The sequence below is a fragment of the Cinclus cinclus genome, chromosome 6, assembly GCF_963662255.1.
Source record: "Cinclus cinclus chromosome 6, bCinCin1.1, whole genome shotgun sequence".
In the NCBI taxonomy this organism is placed as follows: domain Eukaryota; kingdom Metazoa; phylum Chordata; class Aves; order Passeriformes; family Cinclidae; genus Cinclus; species Cinclus cinclus.
In genome coordinates, this window is record NC_085051.1 from 35,342,754 (window position 1) to 35,360,809 (window position 18,056).

General features: G+C 35.4%; 1 protein-coding gene across 2 annotated transcripts in view; it reads right to left on the minus strand.

Annotated features, from left to right (window-relative positions):
- The window catches only part of PRKD1 (protein kinase D1), a 114,681-nt gene that overhangs the window by 5,678 nt on the left and 90,947 nt on the right, over positions 1-18,056 (minus strand). For both annotated transcript variants that reach the window (XM_062494679.1, XM_062494678.1), the window contains 9 exons: positions 16,568-16,691; positions 15,719-15,796; positions 14,871-15,150; positions 12,505-12,557; positions 11,360-11,432; positions 10,217-10,323; positions 9,623-9,784; positions 8,249-8,347; positions 6,908-7,175 (listed from right to left, as the gene is read on the minus strand). In XM_062494679.1, the coding sequence (XP_062350663.1) occupies positions 6,908-7,175; positions 8,249-8,347; positions 9,623-9,784; positions 10,217-10,323; positions 11,360-11,432; positions 12,505-12,557; positions 14,871-15,150; positions 15,719-15,796; positions 16,568-16,691 (1,244 nt within the window). The remainder of the gene's footprint in view (positions 1-6,907; positions 7,176-8,248; positions 8,348-9,622; positions 9,785-10,216; positions 10,324-11,359; positions 11,433-12,504; positions 12,558-14,870; positions 15,151-15,718; positions 15,797-16,567; positions 16,692-18,056) is intronic.

An 18,056-nucleotide genomic window follows, 5' to 3' on the forward strand; every position in this document is an offset into this window, starting at 1 on the left:
TGTTTCAAAGAGGAAAACATAGTCCCTCACCTACTGCAGTATATCTGGGTATCAGCAAACATCAGTATCTTCTGCAACACTGTCCACTCACCCTTAAATTCAGCAGAATTACAGTAAGACTTCAGTCTGTCTTTTGATACATAAGCCAATGCTGAATGTGAATTTAGTAGGGCTAACATTTCTTTATTATTTTCAGTGGTATTTGTGTGTTTATAATCTTCAGAGTTCATTTTTCAATCATTTACTATGAATCTCAGTACCGAATATAGGTCAAGAACTTGATGAAAGGGTTGATTGTTCTGGCAACTGCTGCGATGTAGGTGTGCATATCCCAGTGTGTGCCTCAGCAGCTGTCAAGTACCAATTGAATGTTCTTCTTGCCACTGAGGACTGATCACGTCTCTATTACATTCCTTCTGTGCAACCCACTGGAAGCAGATATGACTGTGAGCCTTACAAGTGATGAAATCTTATTTAGCTATTCAACCTCCCTCAAGTTACAACAGGAAGAGGGGCCCTTTGTCCCTTTTTTCACTTCAGGACAAGGATCTATTACATAAAATAACATATTTCTTTGCATTCTTGGGGGAAATGGCCAATGGCTTGATGAACAGACCAGAAAGGGGCTGGTCTAGAAAGAATCACTAGAAAGGGTGCACAAAAAAAGACAGAGAAGAAAACTATGATGGGAGTGAAAAGGCAGTTTTCCTGGATGGTTACAATTGGCAGTATTGAGCAGTTGAGAACAGTTTACACAGATAGTCTGCTTGTGTCACCACTGGAATACTGCTGTCTCTGTAACCAGTTTTTCTGTTTGTTTTTAATTTTTTCCTAGGGTTCTTTTTTCCAGGAAAGTTTTGCCTATCCCTTGCCTCTCAAGAAATAAGCACAAATAAATAAATAAATAAATAAATAAGCAGAAATGCAACATGACTACTAGAAGTACACATGCAGTAGAAACTCAAACTATCTGATACAATTTCATTTGCTTCATAACGCAAGGCTTTTCAAACTCAGGTGAAGGAAAAAAACATGAGTTTCAACAGCAAAGAGTCTTTGCTACTTTTTATCTGTAGCAATGGAACTTTTATACTATTTTTACTTTTTATGCAATTCAAGAAATGACACTTCTTGAACTTGTAAAGAGTTCTGTCCAACTAACAGAAGCCAAGATGCAAGTGATGGATGCAGGCAGGGCAGTGCAGTGTAAAGCAAAGAAGAATCTAGGAAGTTTAATAATGACATTGTGAGTGCTGGAATTAAAGTGCTTAATAGATGTGTAGAAAGTTCACAGTTTTTCTCTCTGTTTAAACTCACAAAAACCCCATCCTGTTCTGACAGCCATCATCTTACAAAGCTTAGTCTGGCTTCAATTCATGTAAAATGAATGAACAGTAAGATTAATGTTGATTCAACCTATGAATTAAAAAAATAAAAAAAATCATGTAATTGCTTGATGATTAAGTTTTGAGTTGTACTGCTTAAAAATGCTGAAGATAAAATTTTGGAAGGTATTAACATTTATTTCAGATGTAAAACTTCAGGGGACTAAATTTGGGTATCATCTGTTGCAAAATTAAATATTGTGTCTAGGAAGATAAAGCAGTTTTGAGAAGAGGGTAATAACTATATAGTATTTTTAACTATTTTTGTGCACTTTCACAGATGTGATTTTTTAAAATCAGGTTTTAAAGTAATCCTTATCAGACATTTTAGAAGCCTTATAAAATTTTATAGTATTCCTCTGTAAAATCAATAATTAAATAAATTCAGAGCATTAAGAAAGATGACCTATGGTCTGCACACAATCTATGGGAATGCACCAGGTTATCACCAAGAAGGCAACCTGAGTGAAAGTTCTGAGAGGATTATGGAAGTGCTTTTTCTAACACTTTTTTGGGCTCCTGTTTACCTTCCACAATAGTGTAAACAGTCAGCTGAGGATGTACAAAGCTCCAGGAGCTGGAGACTTGGTTAAAGGGAATAAACCAGCCAATTACTCCAGCAGAATGAGTACTGGTCTTTTAGATAGGTGATCATTCAGCAGAACCCCCAACAGAAAAATTCAAATGCAAAATTTAGAATGCTCTGTATCCCTTTGACTTTGGGAAAGATGAGTCTTAAATTTCAATTCACTGGAAAGAACCTACACCGTCAGGAGGTTCATGACTCTATACTGCTTATGCAAGTTTACAAATATGGTAAATAATTAATTGTACAGACAAAGTGACAATTTTCACTCTAAGTATCAAATCAACACAATAATTACTTTTCACAGGAGTGACTGCTTTAACTCAGTTAGTATGTGACCCGCATATAAATGCGAAAGTTTACAAAATACCTGAAAACCCTATTACAAACATATCATTCACTAGTCCTTCCCTACAGAATTAAAATTTTTATGTAAGTTATAAACAGGAAAGCCACTTAAGGATATTTTAAAAAAGTAGTCCTAAATTAATGATAATTTTATAATTGATTAAGAATTTTAAAAGTATACTTAGAATACTACCTACTCTTACTGCCATCATTTGTACAAATTTAAGCTGCTGCCAATAATACAGGAGCTCCAGGACTTCCTAGGCCCTGGATTTTTCTAAGGATAGGTTAATTGATTAGAGGTCATCATTATTATAATTTTTTCATACACACAAATCCCTTTTCTACTGCTGGTCAATACAGCTTTGTTGACAAATGCTCTAGTGTACATGCAGTTATTTTAGCAGAAAATTACCTTCAGCTGGCTGAAATTTTCAGGGACATAGATTCAGCTGTACTCCCAAAAGAAATCCTTGGCAATTCTAAGAGGTACCCTACAAGACAGGTTTCCCAATACTAATTTATTCTAGCAAATGTGTAAGTTGAGCCAAGACCTCCATTTCAATAGCTAGCTAAACATTTACAGAGAGCATCTTTGAGCTATAACATGCATTGACCTCCTCGTACTCAATGCACACTCATTCATGTGACTTTCTCATTATTGTGTGAAACACTCACAGTTTCTATTCACATTATGTTATAACAAGTACAAATAAATACTGGCTCAAAGGCAGCCGTGGTATTTATTTATGACAACAAAGCACTGCAACAAGGACACCATGATCAAATTCAATGGATGATAGTAATTGCAGCTTTTGTTCCCAAATTATTTTAATAATGTTAAGTAATGTGAAGCAGCTAACCAATGATGACTAGCCCATCAGGCTAGTAGTAATACCTGTGCTGGTAGTAGCTGATGAAAAAAAGAACTATAAATATAACATACCATTAATAATTCCAATCTTAACATAGCACATTTTAAGACCATACAGCTCAAAAGAATAGCTACCACAGTGAAGACAGAGTACATAAAATATACTAGCAGGTAGAGAGACAAAATCCATCATGGAGTTCTATCCTTGTATTTAGCAGTATTTATTTCTTGTAACATGTAGCTAAGTTAAAATAAATTTCTTGAGATTATGCAAATTTGGTGGACTGGAAGATCAAAGCTGAAAACAAACAGTAAAACTGTTGAAAACAGGTTCTATGTTTGAGACATGTAAAATTTAAACTTATAAAATAGGTAAGAACTCTGAAAGTAGATTCCTCTACATCAGTATCTAGTAAAATGTGACAATGAAGACTGAATTAAGTTCAAATTGTCATATAGCAATTCAGTTACTTTAGAAATGTAGCTTGTCGTGACAAACATTAAAGACAGAGCAGAAATAGAGTGGGCAATGAAATGCTGAATGGCTCTGACAAAACTTGGTTTTCTAAAACATACCAAAAGTCTATTACAAAAACTACCTATCTCCAGCAATGTGTTACAATCTTATTTAGACATCCAAAAACAGACTCAGGTTTTGGGATGTGTACTTTCAAAAGAGTGAAGTTACAGGAAAAATATGGAAAAATGCAGCCACTTAGGTAAAAATCAGAATTCCCTATGGAGAAATCTGAGACCTACAAAATTAAAAGGTCTTCATTTTTATAAGGTACATTTTAATGGGGAAAAGGAAGGACAAAGCATTACACAAGACTAAATTTCTCATTAGGAAGAGTTGATGAAATCAATCCAGGAGCTATAACATCAGACAGGCACATTATGGAAAGAGAAGACTCAGTGAATGACTAGACCATATAAATGACTGGCAGAGAAGACAATTGTTGATGGTGACTTAAAAACATTAAGCACTCAAAAATATCATCCCCAAATAGGTTCTGTCTTTTGTCTTTGCTTGTGAGTCCAGATTTTTATTTTAAGAATTGCTAGAAAACACTACAGAAAAGTAACTATAAAGAAAATAAACTAACACAGACCAGAATATTGCACAGTATGATACACTTTTCCCCCAAAATGCAATTTATCTCATGAGATTTTCCTCTGTTAGACTTTAAGTATATTATTTATATTACCATGTAGTTTAAAACTGTTATGGGTCATGTGTTTTTTATGAATCTATCATCTTCACCAGTGCAATTTAAAATTTTAAAAGCCAATTTTACTTAAAGACCAGTAATTGACTAAGTAACATATAATAGAAATACTTAGGCTACTTTACCACCACTGTTACTTTTCCAGACACACTGTTTACATATGATCAGTCTCACTATTTTCTCTTAAAGTTTTGCTACTCTCTGCCTTCCAGCTCACAAATTAATATGCCATTGTTTAGCAAGTATCAGGAAAAGCATGAAGTGTGCACTAAAACCAAATTGGTGCTAAACACAGCATATTTCACTCTAATTGCTGCACTATTTATTAAATTCAAAGAAATACATATGCTTTTTCCTCTCTGATTGCAATAAAAGCAGAAGATGGCAATAACTAAGTTTAGCCATTAAAATTTTTACACGAGCGGTGGTCTGAAGAGAGCACTGGGATAGCTACAGTTGCAAGAAGTTTTAGACATTTGGCTCTCTGAGTCACAGTAATAATCATGGACAAGACACAATTGTGAACTGTGACACAAAGGTGAACTGCTGTTCAGCTTTCCTTAGCACCAGTCTTTGCAATAGGCATGCAGAAATTCCTTCATAAAATCTTTAAAATAATCTGTGCTTCTCCCCTAAATGATTCAGTCATTTGCAGCATTAATTAATACAGCACTGTTCAGAACTGTAATCCAGATTAGATGTGATAGGACACCAGGACAGGTTTGCATTTTAACTATGCTGCACTGTCAGAGATAACAGAAAGTGGATGGAGCCAGCAGGTCCACAGGGGCACTGCCCTCTCACAAGCTGTTCAGGAGAGTGGAGCAGGACATGAGAAAAACATTCCTTTATTTTCCCTAAGTAATATGGAATCTGAGTTCAAATTTGAGCTCTAAAAATCTGCCTTTTCAAGTAGTACTTGGACAGCAATCCAGACTTCAACTACCTATTAGATGTAATGGAATCTCTTTAGACATTTTCCAGATTTTCAACGAGCACAATAGACTGGCTCATCACCTAGCAATCCAATATATATAATAAAATCACAATGTATAAGCAGATTTTAATTTAGTAATTTGTTAAAGTGTGTTTCCCTCCTTCTGCATGCTTGCAGCCTAGTATTCATCAACTCTTAATGAAGGCTGTGATTCTACAAATGGAGAGATAACACCCAAGTAGGTGAGTTTTCTGTAGGTGCTCTACTGAATCTTCACCTCTGAGTGTAAAAATTGATCTTCTGTCTACCACAGTAGAAACTTGTGGGAGACAATTTCTTGCAGCTTCTCCTGTGTTGATTGCTGTTTGCTTATCTCTAGCGACAGATAAAGCATTGCTGCCAACAGATTCTGTCAGCTTACATATCAAAGTGTGTGGAGGTTCAGGAGAACTTCAGTGTGTAATTGTGCAGATTTATAGCTTTTTTTTCCTCCAACAGATTTCAAACTTCATCTGCCACTGAGATAAAATAACAAACAATGCTCTCAGAGCATTTTCAGAAGAGAATCTGACATGGCTGTAATATATATTATAGCAAGCATTAGGCACACTGCTATGTTCAACTTTTCACCTGAAAACCAGAAAAATGATACTGTAAATACCAGAAATTTTAAATGCTAATACTGTAATTCAGTTTGGCACATATTATAATTCAGAAAAGGATATAAGAATCTGATGCTTATAATGTTTCTTTGCTTTAAGACTTACAATCCTGCAGAATTCTGGACTACAAAAAATTCCCAAAGAAAATCAAGTTGCCTGAAAATGCTATGTACGCAAAAATGTTAGAGAAACCAGAAGCGGCTATTTTTTAAAATGCCCTACTTAATTGTGTTTAGACACATTTTTAATAGAACTGATTTACCTTCTTTAAAGATGTTCCTAAGGAATTAGTCCCATTGTTCTTTTGTTTTTTATCGAAAGTCTCTGATGTAATTGACCAGAACTCAAGTTTCAAAGGTCTCACAGTTATCTCCAAGCGTTTTCCCCCTGCATAAAGTCTCTTGTATGACATTCTCTCACACTGCTCCTGAAATCTCATCTATAGAATTGTTCACTTTTATCTTCTCCACACAAAGATACCAGAGTACAGCATCCTATTGAAACCAAACTCAATTGCTGGAACAAGTAGAACAAGAAACAGACTGCAGATGCAATAGAGCTGAATGAAGAGGTACATAAAAAACATACACAAGACCAATTATACCAACTTAAGCTCCCTACAGATTCTATAGCAATCTCATCTGTAGGTGGTTATGTGCCTCCTTCAACAACTCCTGGAGAGATCCCATGCTAAAAGATTACGACATATGCAGTCCATGCATGCTCTTGGGGAAATGTCTCAAGCAGCTGACAGTTGCTTTAAAACAGCACAAAACAGACATATTACATTACTGGAATTTTTTTTTTAGACTCAGGAAAAAAAATATGCAAGTGAAATACATCTCTTTTCAGCACTTACATAAGAACAGCCACAAGCAGGTATTACCTTCAAGAGAAATCTCCTTCCATGGATTAGGTGGATACATGAAAGCAGCATTCTGAATTTGGTCATGTATGTCTTCATCCTCATTGAAGGGAAAGGTACCACTGAGGCTCACATAAATGATGACACCCACTGACCACATATCCAGAGATCTGTTATAGCCTTTGTTTCTCAGAACCTCTGGAGCAAGGTAGGCTGGTGTTCCTACAACTGAACGTCTAAAAGATTTCTCTCCAATGATTCGGGCAAAGCCAAAATCACAAAGTTTCACCTGTTTAATGAAAAATGCTATAGTAAGACATATATTATTTTTATTATCAAATACATAGTTGAGGAACTTTTATCATCAACTAGTTGCAAGATGCATCTCTACTGTTCCTTCAAGGGTACTTTTTTTAAACTCCTCTTTGACAGGAATATTCTTATTCCACTAAAACAGTAGATCAGAATACTAGTCCATAGTATTTCTTCTGTTCCTTCATTCCATGAATAAAACACAGATGTGGATAGGCTTAACAGCTCAGGCTCCTGATGAAAGTAACAATATACAGTAATACTTATTCATTCATAGCATAAGAACACTGCAAACAGAAAAAACGTTTTACCTATAGCTTTTTCCTAAAACAAGCAACTTGACAAAATTTAGTTCTTAAACTTCCACTTTTATTTTACTGTGGGCCTAGTTATACTCTAGCTCTCTGCAAACTTCCTTGTCTGTGTTCTACAAAGTAACAGAGTAAGAGGCTCGAAAATTCTCATGTAAAATAACTCGGTACAGATCTTCCCTTCCAATTATTGATATTGATATTATTTAAAAATTATCCATAGTATTCATTTTGAATATGGGCAATTGAGTGAGATTATAAATGAACTCCGTAGACTGAAGGTAACAGAAGCTGATAAAAATACCTTTTAATGAGAAATATAACCAGTCAGAATGTATATTTAAATATCCTGTGATCTACATGGCATTTAAATTCACAAAATTAAAGAAGCAGCTCTCATTCCTTATGAGCCCTACCCAGATTTTCAGAAAAATAACTTTCTTTCTGGAGCAAATCAATCAGCCAAGAAATTTGTGCTATAATGCTGAGCAAATTAGAAATAATCACACAAGTAGCTATGTCACACTTGAAAAGCTATTTCAGTATTTTAGACAAATGACAAGAGGCAAGGATTTTCAAATATAACTTCTTTATAAAGTGGTTTGAATAAGTGATCAATCTTTTCTTACCTAAAAATTCTGCACAGATGGGTCACTAATCATTTTCTTGTTTACATAAAAAAATGTTAACACTTATTAATTAGAACAATTTATCTTAAGAAAGAGCATTTTCTACTTGCCTGTGGGAAAGGATCAGCTGATGCCAATAACACATTTTCTGGTTTGAGGTCACAATGAACAATATTTTTGAAATGAAGATGTCTTAAAGCAACAAGGATCTGTGCAAAAAAAAAAAACAAGTTTTGGCTGCCTTTTTTAATATTGTTTTAACAGTCTCAGTGACCACAGAAGCAAGGATTGGTGTGAAGAAAAGCAATCCAACAAGAATGTCAACAATGAAAAAGAAAAACCCAAAAAACCCCAAAATGCTGTGTCTCAAGCCTTCTTGATGTTTCACTGCACTGAATAGGATTTTTCCCTCTCCAGGAGTTTATAAGATAAACATCTTTTAAAAACTGGGTTCTAAGTATTTGTTTACTTTTTTTGAGCATGAAATCTTCAAATGAAGTAATGTTTGCAGAATGACTTTTCATATCTAGATTCAACTAAAAATATTTCACAGAAATATTGTATGTTCCAACTGAAGTGTTTTCTCAACAAGAGAAAAAATGTAGAGTGTTGTATGTATTTCTGTTCTGTTACATACACATAAATATAGTGATAGTGCAACAGATCCCTTTTGTGTGACTTTGATTCAATTCCTTGTGTTTGGTCAGGGGCTGACAGAATTTGCCACTGAATTAGAGCAGTGAATGTGGGGAGGCTGAGTGAACCTGTGAACAAAAATCAAATTCTAAAGCTGGTGGCAGTTTTGCCCATTAAAGCCTGCAAACTAGGAAACCTGTTAAGTTCTACCCCAAATAAGGAATTTATAATAATTAACACGATAATACTGTTGCTCCTCCTACTTTTTTTCCTGACTGCCAAAACATGGGCTTCTCTGACTGTGAGGTAGCTCACTACCAATGCATGTATCTAAATTTAAACCAGTATTTCAGGCAGCCAAAGAAGCAGTATGATAATATTACAGGAATATAACAACAGCAAGCTCAAATAATTCCCATATCAAATCGTTAATAGAATTAATAATGGAATTCAGGCTCAGACACAGGTAGCACTGAGATCCAATCTCAGCACAGAAAATAGGTTTGATATCAGGCAGTTCAAAAGGCTCCAATTTCTTTTTGTAGCACTTCAACAGTTTGCTTTTAGTGCTTTCCATTCTCGTGCTTAATTCTTCCATCATGAGAGGAACTGTAGCTTGATGTCCCCTCCATCCAGCCAACAACTCTACATGTGTCTAGTTTTAAGTCCTCTTAATGGTTTACTATCTATCAAACAATGTACAGTAATGTAAAGAAAGCTGTTTACCATCCCTGTTCTACTCACATTTTCATAAACCAGACAGGTGAATTACGTCAAAAGGAAAACATAAGAAATAGTGGTAATAATTGACCTCAAATCTCCTTCTAGGTCTATAATTAACTTCTTACCTGAGTAATTAAAAACTTAGTTATTCTCTCTGGCAATCTGCCCTTTTCACTTGACAAGATCATCTCCAGCATGTCTCCATGGAGTTTTTCCATAACAACAAAGACTCTTTCTGGCGTCTCAAACATACACTCCAGATTTACAACTCCAGGATGATGAAGATTCTGTTAAACATAAATGCAGCACTAGATTTCTCAATATGATCAGTAGCTTTTATCATTACACATCCAGACTTCAGACCCCCACCTAAATCAGACAATGTTTCAGTATTTCATAATTTACACTCTGCCTAACCTGTAGGTAACAGGGACAAAATTTCTAGGGGCAATACAGGAGAAAGTATGAATTTCAAATTAGTTTAACATCCATTTTCCTTATTGAGCCTGGTGCTTAAAACTGCAGAAATTATAACTCCTCGTGTGACATTGCTGATACATTTGGCTTTGGCTTTCTATGGAAAACAAGCCGCAAAAACACCAATATATTTGCAAAAACACTAATGATTATAAAACATTAACTTATAAATCAGTATATTATTATCTAGTATTTATAAAAATAAATGGAGCTAATACAGTAAAAAAAGAACAGAAAAGTACCTGTAAAATGGCAACTTCATTACGAAGTTGACTTTCCTGTTTAGTTGGAAATCTTAGTTTATCAATTATTTTAATGGCAACATCTCTTCCAGTTTTACGATGCTTTCCTGCATTAATAAAACAAAAGCTCTCTATCAATTAATGTAATTAATTATGAAAAGCATTCCCTGTTCATGGATTGTACAAATGGCCATAACGAAGTAATTCTCAGAGCTGGTTTGCAGGTAAGACATTAAAAGTTGTATATAATCTCTCTTCTTTTTACCCTTTCACAACATAACTTTTCTTTACTATTGCCTTACAAAGCCTGACAAACATATAAAGCTTAGTTATATGCCTGTAAGACACAAAAATATGAGAGAGTTAGCTCTAGATTTCAACAGTATAGATGTGAATTTAATTTTCTCATATATATATCTATTTTCTCACATACATATAAATAAATATTAATTTTCTCATATACATACATATACATACACATATGTATATGTGAGCTGCAGCTGCATTCTGTGCAACTGGCTGGTTGTAGGCTTAGTGCTTCACTGCTAGTTCCACACTAGGAAATAATGAAATATGTGATAGCCTTTAGGCATGTCAGTGCATGTCCCAGGTTTATCAGAGAATCAGAGACACCTTAGTGAGAAATTTGTTGTTAGTTCTCACTTCACACTGCCTCAAACAAAAGCTGTACCTAAATACACCCCTAAAAAACTGCTGAAAAAGGAGAAAAGAGAGCAGGAAAAATTAGTAAGAAAAAAAGAGAAACAAATTCTAACAAGCTACTGAAGAAACAATAAAAAATGCCTCACTGGAATAAAAAGAAACACGGAAGGGAGAATAATATTTTTAAATCTATTACAGTTCTCAAAAAACAGCTGTCTGCACTTCCAGGCTTGCTTTATTAGAACTTCAGAGAATATGAAGCTATTGATATACACTGACCCACTACTGGGCAGAAAACATCAATCTACAAAAAGACTTTATCAATACAAAACATAAATATACATGTTGTTGAATGTACACTGCTTAAATGAAACAACAGACAGCTAATTTCTGCAACAAAACATTTCAGAGTTCAAATACTTTCCCTGTTCAAGTGAACTTCTATCTAAAGCACAGTTGTACAACACACCAAAGCCTTACCTCCATAAACAATTCCAAACTGTCCTGATCCCAATACTTCATCTGGGAAGATCTGGTATACAGTGCTAATGTCCTGTTTATAGAAACAACAGATATTAAGCCCTAAGGATACAGAATGAAAATTTGTATTTAATTTGCTTTTTCTAGTGAGAAATAAAATTCATTTAGTACAGTACATTTTAAAATTTATTATCTGCCAAAAAACTGAGGTGTGTTTTCTTACAAGCCACACTAACTGTAATTGCTGTAAAAACTAGTGAATCTTCAACAGGTTGACTGAGAGGGGTAAAATATTCCATTTGTGCCAGAGAGGCAGTCTCATGTCTCACTATTTCTCAGTGCTGCAACACAGGCTAAGCACAAGCTGTTAGCAGATGCATTTGGGAGACTCAAACAAACATTAAATCTTGCAGGTCAGTTTTATTTTCTTGATATTTAACCAGCAGCATATACAACAAAGAGTAAAAGAGTGTCTAATTCATAACAAAGGCTGTCTTACTTTCTGTTAAGAATCAAATGGACACATCCCTAGCAGGCAATCTGTTTGCAATCTTTTTCTGACAACTACCAGAGCTGTCCCAAAGCTTTAGCTGGCTGAAGGGAGTATCTATTTTTCCACCTGCCATGAGATTGAAAGCAAGTCGTGTGACTGCTTAGACACATGACCTGTGTCTAACTGTCCTAGAGTAAAACAAACCCAGATTTCTCTAAGTGTGTGTTATGATCTATGCAACTCTTCCTTTGGACAGAGTTTCACCATCATACAACAGAGAATATCTGATCTCTCAGATATGACAGGAAATTATGTATTTATCAAAGTTTGTGGTCAGTTTTACAAAGTTCCGTTGCCAAATTCCAAGAACTATAAATTTGTAAAACTTGCTTTTCCATTCAGTAATTAACACTCTACACAGGCCCACAGCTAAAGCCTGGGAAATTACCCATACATAATTCTTGCATCTCGAGAAAAGGTGCCACAAAGATGCTTTTTGTCAAAAGTTAAAAAAAAGCTAATTGTTAATTTCTTGAAAGGAAGTGAGAAATGGCTGATAGGAACTCCCCTAACACTCCTCTTGAAAAGCAGATCAAGGACTTTGCCAGCCTAATCATAACACATCTAGCACCAGCATCCAGAGAATACTCACCACATTTTCTTGGACTTGGCAGTTTGACACAGAAATACTGATGGATATATCCCCTGGGGAAGAAAGCAAAATATACTTTAGATTGCTGTGGTTTTAGTTCAAACATGTAGTAATAGGAAATGACATTCATATTACATCAGTATCTACTGACAGCTCTAGAAATTGGACCAATTAGGTCAGCTTGTCTGTCTACAAGCTAATATAAAATTATACACCAGCCCACAAACACATGAATTGAACAACAGTTTTGCACTGCAGGTAAAATCCAGAATTATACAATTCACTATTAATGTTTAATAGTGAAGTCCCATAACTCCCATTTATAAGCTTCTTACTGCTTTCTTCCATTTCTAATTTGAACCTCTGTATCTCACCCAAGTAACAACTGCAACTAAACTGGTTTTATTTAGTAGATTTAATAACAGTTTTGATTTATTTAGTCACCTACAACATATTTGATGCTATTCAGATGAAGGCAAATACACATTCAAATTAGACTGCATATTGTTACATGTAATACACATTTCAACTGGCATTATTAAAAATTAAAAATTAAAACAGACATAATGGAAACAAAACCTTGCACCTGCATTTTAATACAACAAACACTAGATCCAGGTTCTATCAATCTGGAGCTTAGGATGTTATAAGCATGTCATAAGCATTTGAACTACAAACTTACTGAGGGGAAATTCAGAATATGCCTACTGCTAACTGCATTACACAAAGACAATACTTTGGGAAGGAAACCATGCTTCTTTGGAGCACTGTCACTTCTGTCTCCTGCTTCTGTGTAGAATCCCATTAATGCCAACTTTCCATTTGTTTAAGTAAAAAATTTTAAACCAGCGTCTCTGGCTATAAGGCCTGCATTACACACTGAAGACACTTGCTACTACTCATCAGCACTAATCCTAATTGCAGTAACACGAGTAACTTTTGCCTCACATGGCTTATTCCCTTTCTTTACAACAACTGCTTTTGGCATAGAATGTGTCAGTTATGGAGAGGTTTTTAATCATTGCCAATTTGTTTTCAAATATTATGCACTGCTGTGTTTACAAGAAAAAAAAAGCATGTACAAAGACAGTCTTAGACTTTGAGCAAAAGAAAGAAGGTTGCTGTCATTCTCATCATCCACAAGAAACTGTTCTAAAGGTCTCAGACCACCTTAATCTTTGCACATATAACCCAAAGATTACTATTAACTTGTAAAGAATTTTTTTAAACTTCCCAAGATGGAGATAAGACAGCTGTCATGTCCAGTCCAGTATCTTAGGTGATTTGTTTAGCTACACTGGACTCAAACCAGGGGCACTAGGCAACTAGTCTGATGGAAATGACATCCAGAATTTGACACCATTTTATACCAGATTCCAGTCAAGAGAGCAAAGGACACTGCTGATCTAATCTGATATGTGAGCTGTTGTGCCTGGAGATGCAATGCCACAGCCTGTTGTGTTACTGGGTTTCTGAAGGGCTTGTGGTCTCATTAGTATTTTGTGCTGCATTAATAGCATCCAGATATCAAGTGCTAAAATGGGTGTATATTGCAACAAAAGGTCTAATCCAAATTACGTAGATGTAGCCAAACTCTCCTTACACTGAGTAGGCTGAACAGAAGTACAGAGCAACCACAGCAGCACATGGCTAGTAGTGGGGAATTGTTTGCTCTGTGCTACTTTATTATCAAGAAAGATTTATTTTATTACCAAGAAAGATTTAAACAGGTTGCATATTTGATTTACATAAACTTTTGTCACCTTTGCTAGAGAACTACACAAAAGTATGGAAATTGGAAACTAAGATCAGTCCTTTTGGTCCTGGATAACACACATGCCTTGTTGTGCTTAGAATAGCTGTTCTTCACACTTGAGCTCTTTTCATCTCAGCATGGGACAATGTTCGAGAAAGCTGTACAGCCTAACATGATGAAAGGGAGCATATCATCTATGCTGCAGTGACCCAGTGACTGAAGAATGCTTCTGCACTCAGCTAGAAAGAAACTACAGTCAGGATGGGGGGGAAAAAAAAAAAATCTATCAGTTTCGAACTGGCGCTCAGAAAACTTCACAAGTTTTCCCTTTGCACAAGGAGGCTATTTCTCACACCAGGAACACAAATTTGAATTAGAAGGCTTACTAACTTCATAACTATTTGCTTACTAAAATATCTGCATCTTCTGTATCAATACAGATGTCCTACTATAAACATGAATGAGAAACTGTGGTGTTTGAAATAATATGGATGACAAGTCTTGAAAGAATAGCCCTGTGCAATACATGCTTTCATTGTGCACAACACTGAGCAATGTCATTTGAGATGTGATCCTCCTTATCAGAAATGGAAGAAATGAATAGACTTACTGTGCAGGCTGGGTCCTGACCCAGTTGATGCCCCTTTAGGGATGACAGGCATCAGGGCATGCTGTATTGCCATCTCCCACATTCGTGCCACATCAATGCCAACACCACTGCAGATAACGCTGTTATTCAGTGGAACACTTGAGAGGTTGTCTATGTTTTCTCCAACATAATACACTATATTTGCTGTGCTTATTTCAAAGCAATGAGGATTGGCTCCTTGAGGCAGCAAAGTGAAAGTTTTTGCAGGTTCCAGAGACAAAATTTCAGACAATGGGATTTCCTAAAATGAAAAAAAATAAATTTACTTTCTGTCTAAAGTTGATCAAGATATAAAACTTCAGCATGAGCTTTATTTGATTAGTCTATGACATCAGTTATTGCCTTTTACCACATGCTTCTTGTACGAACAGGAAGGCTCTTGTAACCTGAAACTCTGTGACAGACAACTGTTGATAGTAAAATACTAAGTGTTTCTCTCCAAGACTAAATAGAAGTTTAATTATTTAACTGAACTTATCAGAGAGTAGTGAGGTACCTTCAGAAAAAAAGTGGCACCATCCATATATCAAGAGAACTCCATTAGAAAATAAAACCTTGTTGACGTCTCATATAAAAACTTTTCATTTCCACAACACACATTTCATAGATCCTCGTTAGCTGACACCTTTCTGATCAGACTTATTTGTGAAAAGCAGAACACAGACATGCAGCTTAAATAATGAAAAAATAAAATACCCCCGAAACCTAGATAGAAGCTATAATAATATTATAATTCTAGGAAGCATCTATTTAGCAATTTAGTCATTATATTCTGCTGGTATAAAAAGAGATCGAAAAATATTTCTTACTTTGTAATATTTGCTTCCAGTATCATTTTGAAAAAGTGTAATGCATTTGCTGTCCAACCTCCAGTAGTGTCGCTTTCTCTGCAATGAAAAACAAGTAAATTAATGAAATGTTCATTGCACAAAAGCACTGCCAAAATGTTTTTTTAGTTTGAAGAGATGTACTATGAATGATAAAGACCCAATTACTATTACAAGATTTCAATGAAGACTTTATAATTGAATTTAGAATTTATAGACCTCTTATTACACTCTGCTATTTCATGATGAGCACTGTTAAAATTGTACAAGTTTTAAAAATTTAAAATGCCATTCTGATGTCTGCATTACATTCAGCACAATTTACTGATATATATGACCCTAAAGCAATTGAAATTTCTTTTTGTATCCCTTATATCACCCCAGTTCACTTCTGAAGGTCATATATTGAAGGCTTTATTCATGTTTTAGCAGGTTGGAATGAAAATAGCCTTTTTCTACACTAAATATACTTTATAAAAGTCTCAATTCTACTGGCAGTAAGGTATCAGGGAGAGTGCAGCTGGAAAGTAAAGCTACTTTACAGAACCCCTTAATGTTATGTTTTACTTCCTTAAGAATGATTTTACATATTTCTGCCTATGATAATGCAACAGGTATAATCAGATGTTTTTTGCATGTTATAACTGTCTCCTGTTCCTACAAGCAGTGCCAGTCTTAGTTAGGATAAGAATTGGGACTTTAGGACTCATAAAGATTGCAAAAAATGCCTTACATGCGTGACTGTAAATTGTATCAGAGTATTGTTAGAATTTGATTCTATACTGTAACATGGCATGTACTGGAAAATAGGTCTTCTGTAACAATTCTTACCAATGTGTCCTTGCTTGTATAGTGAACCATCCAACCCTCCTTCATTACTGTGCTACTTCTCCGTTTTGTGTGCTTCACAGACTGTACCACTCTCATTAATGGAATATTGTTGCTGGTTGAAGGGCTTAAGAATAAATCATTAAAGGCTTTTACAAAGAAGATAACTTTGGACAAAAAGAAAATAAAATCTTTAAAATCAGAATACATGTACACACACAGAGAAAATATCCACATTTATTTTCATCATTATTAGCAGACTTGGTTTGTATGCTATCGTACATTTGTCACTCGGACTATCTCAAGATTACAAAGAAAAAAGACTGCAATGCTATACCAAAAGAATATCACAGACCATCTGAAGGCTTACACACACTCTTCAAAAAATATTTCTAAAGATGAGCTAAGAAAATGGACAAATAACTAGGGCCTTAGCTAGGCTGTGTGAGCTGTTGCTCAAGCTTGTGCTATGAATGATTCAGAGAAGTACTTGATCTTGAACCTCTCATCGCCTATGTAGACATTGTCCATCAGTGATGGACAGTCCTGTGATCTTGTTTGGGCTCAAACACACAATGGAGTGATGACAGTTTATAGAGCAGAAAAGGTGTCAAATGCCCAGCTGCACACACCCTGGCCAGGCACAGGAGAGAATCTGCTGGAACCTCTCAGAGAAAGAGATTTAAACTACCCTACCCTCAAAGACTTAAGCTGAAACCCTATTGCCTTGTGGGGTATGCACAATGCAACTTTCTACCATTCAGCCAACACTCAGTAAGCTAGGAAGCCATGGGAATGTGACAGCATGCCTGATAGCACCATCAGGTACAGTCTGGTAGTAACCAGAAGCAACCTAGCCAATCATCCTTGCTGCTAGAGTTAACAGCTCCTAAAGCAGATTCTGTGTAATGGAATATGGACTCAATCTGTTAAGTCCTAAACATGAATACTTGGTTATTTCTGGCAGAAATTTAAACACTGATGCTGTACTGTATGTGAAAACAGAGCACCACATTGCTCTTGTATTATGCTAGCAAAGCTATTGGTGCAACAGCTCCAACAAAAAAGGGCTGATAGCATTTAGGAAAAGAATAACATGTTAAGTTCCCAAAGCTGTTGTAACTGTAGATGTCTGCAGATGGCCCTGCTTCACTATAATGCATCCTGGCAATAAGCTCCAGGAATTGGTAGTTTCCCATCCAAATGCAAAAAGTGCTGTCTGAAAGTTTAATTAAGTATGCAACATATAGTTAACATCTTTTTTCTCCCTAAAAATTATTTAGCCATCAGCAGTTTCTGTTTAGCTATTCTCTTCTGTACCGGCAAAAGGTTTACTTATAATTTACCTTTTATGCATCACTTAAAAAAAAACAAAAAACGTGGATATGGAAACTACCCTTACAAATAACTGCAGAGAGGTATTACTGGAAATACAGGAATGTCCCTTACATAAGTAAAACATGTACCTTAGTTATAAATGTTTCATTAGTAT